The sequence below is a fragment of the Aquarana catesbeiana genome, linkage group LG07, assembly GCF_042186555.1.
Source record: "Aquarana catesbeiana isolate 2022-GZ linkage group LG07, ASM4218655v1, whole genome shotgun sequence".
NCBI lineage: Eukaryota > Metazoa > Chordata > Amphibia > Anura > Ranidae > Aquarana > Aquarana catesbeiana.
In genome coordinates this window covers 345,513,867-345,519,866 of record NC_133330.1, presented here as the reverse complement: position 1 = coordinate 345,519,866, position 6,000 = coordinate 345,513,867, and the positions used below count along the sequence as shown (strand labels likewise).

The window sequence follows — 6,000 nt, the reverse complement described above, 5'->3', positions numbered from 1 at the left end:
CTCTGCCCCATGGGTCCATACTGGAAATACTATTTTATCATATTGCACTTTTTTTTTTTTTTTTCCCCCCTTCTTTATTCTTACGATGACTGTATTTTTGTGATAGGTTGAATGCATCACTAAATACGAGTCAGAGTCAGTGTCAGAGTGCCAGAGAAGAACTCGCCAAACTGAAAACCGAGAAAGAAAATCTCCAGAAAGAACTCGAGCTGAAAGTCACCGACATCCAAGAAAAGATTAAAACCATCACACAGGTCAAAAAGATTGGAAGGAGATACAAGACTCAGTATGAGGAGCTTAAAGTTCAGCATGATAAGGTAACTTTCTGTAAAGATTTTATTCAACTTGTTTAGATTTCTTCCTAGACTGGTAATATAAGACCCAGTGCCCCCCCTGCTTCCTTAAAAGTGTTTGTTAACCCCAAAACAAAAAAAAGATCCTGTTCCCTTAAAGCACGTTATTCAGCAGAGTGCTTGTGCTGTCATTTGGCCCCCTGTATCACCTGTAATACCTGTCTGATCCTGACAGTTTCTACCCTCCCCCTGTACGCTGACTCCCATATATCAGGGCTGCTGAGCCCTGACACTGTAGTCAGTATGTGCCTCGGTCATAGGCAGCCCTGCTCTGTCTCCTCTCCCCCTCCCCTCTCTGAGCGTCTTCACGTGTCAATGTCACACACACACCCCCCACCCCCTGATCATGTGACTCCTCGGCTGCAGTGCTTGGCCCCGCCCACTTGAACTGTCAGCTGTGCAGAGGACAGGAGGGAGGAGGCAACTGATCGCAGGAAGATGCTGTGTTCTCAGTACAGATGAGCATATTTATGATATAACAGACACGGGAACTTATTGTTCTAATACAGAGGTGATGGGAGCATTTAATAGAAGTGGCTTAACCACTTTAACTACTTCCAGCCCGCTGGACTGCAATGTACCGTGGGCAAGCGGCCAATGTAGGCAAAGCAATGTACTGGTATGGCACTGCGTCATTCCGGGTTTAGGGTGCGCGGACATCCCCACCCGGCTTCTGCTGTGATTGTACACAGCGGGAGCCTGTCAGCAAGTCCCGGCCAATGATTCACCGCTGGGACCTGCTGATCGGCTGCGTCCAATCATAGCCCAGAGCTCGATGTTGGTAAACACCGAGCTCTGTACAGAGGGAGCGATCTGTCGGTTGCAGGGATGAGAAACTAAGATCTATTAGTAAAAGCAGATCACAGTACACACATTGTTAGGCGCACATTTAACCCCTTTGATCGCCCCCTAGATGTTAACCCCTTCCCAGCCAGTGTCATTAGTACAGTGACCTTGTATATAGTATTATCACCTGTTTTAATGTCGGGGGCAATTGGGCAAACATTCCTATAGACACCCTCCTAAACCTTGTGGACGTCCTTCCCAGAAGAGTTGAAGCTGTTATAGCTGCAAATATTGAACCCTACGGACTAAGACTGGGATGCCATTTAAGTTCATGTGCGTGTAAAGCCAGGTGTCCCAATACTTTTGGTAATATAGTGTATGTATTTTATGTATTTATTTGAAATTTTTTTTACACAGTTGATATTTACTGTTGATTATTATAAGTTGATTTTTTGGTAAAAATCCAGATAAGCGTATATTGATTGGTGTGCGTGAAAGTTATAATACCCACAAACTATGGTGTGTGCATATATACTGGAAATGTTATTTTATACTAATTTTATACTAATGTGGGTGATCGGCGACTTATAATGGGACTAATAGTGCGGCGGACCATCTGACACGAACTGATGCTGGGTCGGAACTGACTGACATTGATATTAACAGTGAGACACGAATACAGTGATGAGTGATACTTACACTGTACTAATGACACTGGCTGAGAAGGGGTTAACATTTCAGGCGATCAAAGAGTTAAATGTGTACCTAACTATGTGTACTGTGTGCGGTTTTACTTCTTGCTTTGCAGGGAGGAAAAAAAAAAAAATCTGGCGCATTTCTGCTGTATGAAGAGAGCCCTGTGATGTTTACCCCACAGACTTCTCTCCTGTGATTTCCTTTAGCCAATCAGCGGGTGCCGGCCATAAATCATTGGCTGAGACCTGCTGATTGGCTTGTTTTGCAGCGAATGGCAGTACAGTCTTCCAGGTCTGGACGATCCTCGAGAAAGCCGCAGCGTACAGGTACATGATTGTGCCTCTACGAGCCGGCCTGCCGCAGTGAATGTACAGCGTTGGGTCTTCATGCAGTTATAGAGCTGTCTTCTGTCAACAGAAAGGGGTTCAATTAGAGCGAGCTGCGGGGAGGAGAAGAGGATCCAGGTAATGGATTTGCTTGTAGTAATTATACAACTATTGTGTTTGTTTTTTTTGTCTGTTTTTAGTTGGTTGCGGAGACCTCCATAGCTCAGGCAGCGCAGTCGGAGGAGCAGGCTTCCCAGAAAGAGATACTGGAGTTGAAGGATTCTCGGACGAAGGCTGAAGCAAAGATCTCAACACTGGAGAGCCAGCTGGAGACCCTGCAGAAGGTAAGTGACTCTGTTCATGCTGCAAATATCACCATATCACTTGTTCTGCCGCCAGAGCAATATCCCGAATGCACAAATGTACACTCGCCATTCAATTTAATAGGAACCCTGCCCCCTCTTAGTGTTTTCTTGATGAATTGCATCGTGCGGTGTTACTCCTTGCTTTGGCTGAGCGTTTTTTGGCCGAGGATTTGTATTTCTGTCCTCTGATTGTACAGTTATATATAAACAGAGGAAAATCCACTTTATATGGGTCTTTACATATGTCACGGAACTCTGACGCACTCCTCTTGAGTGCTTCCGTCAGTATACAGCCTCCTCCAGTCTGAGCAGCAGAGATCAGATATTATAGCCAAACGTAAAACACTAGCCGACACTCGCTTGTAGGAACATGGAATTTTTATTGGACAAGGATACAGGCTTTTTATACGCTTGAATAGTAGGTTCTCCCCCTCCTGATCATATTACCCTAACAATACAAACTGTAACCAGAAACATAAATTAACATGAGCTAATTAACTAGTCATTTTAGCAGCCTAGGGGACTCAGAGGTCGTCTTCTAGCTCACAAACTACAATACATATTATGAGTATAAACACAGAACACCTTCACACAATAGCAGGAGACCACCAGTAGCAGACTATCCGTCTCCTACATTGTACAGAGGCCAATGTGATCAGCTCTTTCAGTTATCATGTATAGTTCCGAATCAAATAAACCAGGAATAGTCTTTGTATATTTCCTGAGAGATATTGTGGATAAATATTACTGTCCCATCTGAAGTAATCTAAACCACATTCTCTTTATGTCCATTAGTAGCTGTTCATCCTTTTCTCGGTCACCCTGTGCCCCTAAGGGAGACTTATACATAAGAGGGGCATGGAGAGCTGAAACAAGGGTTTCCCAAGCTCTCCAAGGAAATCTGGGTTCCAAAGTCCCCCCACCCAGAGACTCCTTTCAGAGACTTTCCTCCAATGGAATTGCTCACACACAAAAGATGATGTGAAGTAAAAAAATTTCCCTTAATTACAACATGTAGAGAACACCGGATTGATTTAGCCCCGGTTCACACAGGCGGTTCAGACACTCACCAAGGCGACCTGCACACGACTTCCACGGCGACTTGCAAAACGACTTCTGTATAGAAGTCTATGCAAGTCGCCTCAAGTCGCCCCCAAAGTAGTACAGGAACCTTTTTCTAAGTCGGAGCGACTTGCGTCGCTCCTATTAGAACGGTTCCATTGTACAGAACGGGAGGCGGCTAGGTCGCCTGACAAGTCGCCCCTGTATGAACCAGCACTTACAGTTGTATCCGACGGGAACATTGGGGCGGTAACTTGTCCTGCCTTCTATTGCTTTTCCGCAGTACAGCCTTTCCACTTACCTGCCCATAGGTCTCCTCTGAAGTTGGGGTTGGAATTTTTCTTCCAATAGACTTTTCCAGAGAATGCAAAGTATGCATTTATAGTTGGACACAGAGGTCCTGTTAAAAAAAAAAAAAAAAGTGCAAGGCCATTGTCCGGTGGAAATCTTCTGCACCATCACTTAAAGTGATTGTAGTGGATTTTTTTTTTTTTTTTGTTTTGTTTTTTTAAATAACAAACATATCATACTTCCCTCCACTGTACAGTTTTTTTTTTTGCACAGAGTGGCCCCAAACATCCTCTTCTGGGGTCCCCTGGCGGCTCTCACGGCTCCTTCCCGCATCAGATAACCCCCTAGAAACGCTCTCCCGGGGGATTACCTTGGGGGCGCGCTCCCGAGTCCAGCATTCGGCGTCCATAGAGGCCGGGGGGGGGGGCGGCCCGCATCATTGGATTTGATTGACTGCAGCAGGAGCCAATGGCTATGCTGCTATGAATCTATCCAATCGGGAGCTGTGGAGAGTGAGAGACAGCGTGTCCCCGCCGACTGAATGAAGGGGTTCAGGTAAGTAAAACGGGGGGGGCTGGGGGGGCGGTGACTGCCACTTAAGGTGAAAAAACCTGAACCTTTCCAACACCTTTAACTTTTGGAAACGGTCAATTTAGGCCTGCCGCTATACAAGGCCACTTACCTGTTTTGAGGGTGTGTCAAGAAATTTTGCGAAGTGTGGGGCATTGTGGGTGGAATCCCCATCTACAAATGCAGATTCTCTGGATGACTGGTCATAAAAAAAAAAAAAAAAAATAATAATAATGGAGAAAGATAGAAAAACTTTACACTTGAAAACCTGCAAAAAAACGATGAAAAAAAAAATGAATATCTATACACACACATAATAAATATAATATATATACTGGAATAAAATAAAAATGTTGGTAGCAAAACAAGAAATGGTATTGAACACATTTTCCAATATTCTTTTTTTTGGAAGACTGTAGATGATAAAGAAAAAGAAGTCAAAACTTTGGGGGATCAGATCACCCAACTTCAGTCTGAGGTGTCCAAAGCTCATAAGGACATCCAGGAGAAGACCACCCAGGAGGAGCAACTGCGCCAGCAAATCAATGAGAAGGAGGAGAAAATGAAGAAGACGCTGTTTGCAGCAAAGCAGAAACTTTCACAGCTTAATAGTAAGATGCCTCAAATTTTTCTTTTTTTTTTTTTTTTTTCCAATCTGCAAAACGGACCCCTCCAGGCAGCCAGAAAACAAACTGTCAGTTCATCGGTGAATCCACAGTGATTCATGTATAGATAATTAGAGGATACTTGTCCCCAAGGCTTGCACTCCCAGCCCTGTGCTAATCCATACATATCCATTGCCCTCCAAGCCACACCCCTCTCCTGCATACATGCCCCATATATGCTAAAATGGTGTGATGGAGAGAAGCATGCTGGGAAATGTAGTCCTAGCACTACTGCTGAGACTGCTAAAGGTGACGTTTTAACAGGATCTCTCCTTCTACTGCTACTTTATGGATCAAAAATGGCCATTATTTGAAAGGAAAAGCTTTTCTTTTTGAGGTACATGGCTTTATATTGCTCTTTTATTTGCCTATAGTACTAGGTGCTTCGGTGAGGCTTTGATGAGGCTTTGCCATAGACTTCTATGGAGGCTTTGAAGGCGCTTTTTGAAGCGCCACTGAAGCTACATGGGGTATAATTTTTGAAGTGAAGCCAAAACAAAAGCAAGGTGTAAACAGGACTGTAAGGTAACCATTTTATTTAGTGACAGGAGCTTTAAAAAGCGTTCAGAGAGCTTTAATGAAGCCTGTCCGAAGCCTGTGTAAATGACACCCACCCGCTGACAGCTGATGAATCATCTGTTATGGACGGGGCGGCTGGCTTGCCTGCCTGCTCCTTGGCAACCAGTTATTGGGGGGGGGGGGGGAGACACCCACGCTGTTCCTAAAAAGATACATTAAAAATATACCACTATGTACCTTTTTTGGATGATCTGTATACCGCAGTTATATGATAAACTGCACAGTTTCTTCAGAGTTGAGAGTTCAGGGGGTGGAGCCTGTATACACGCCCGCATGTGTGATGCCCATATCATGTGACCTGGCGCTA

The 6,000-nt window shown here is 44.5% G+C and overlaps 1 protein-coding gene across 1 annotated transcript in view; it reads left to right on the top strand.

The window, feature by feature from the left end:
- TPR (translocated promoter region, nuclear basket protein) overlaps positions 1 to 6,000 on the top strand; it is a gene marked incomplete at its 5' end in the record, with an annotated part of 137,647 nt that overhangs the window by 87,923 nt on the left and 43,724 nt on the right. The window contains 3 exon segments of the mRNA XM_073593991.1: positions 107 to 317; positions 2,362 to 2,505; positions 4,862 to 5,060. Of these exon segments, the coding sequence (XP_073450092.1) occupies positions 107 to 317; positions 2,362 to 2,505; positions 4,862 to 5,060 (554 nt within the window).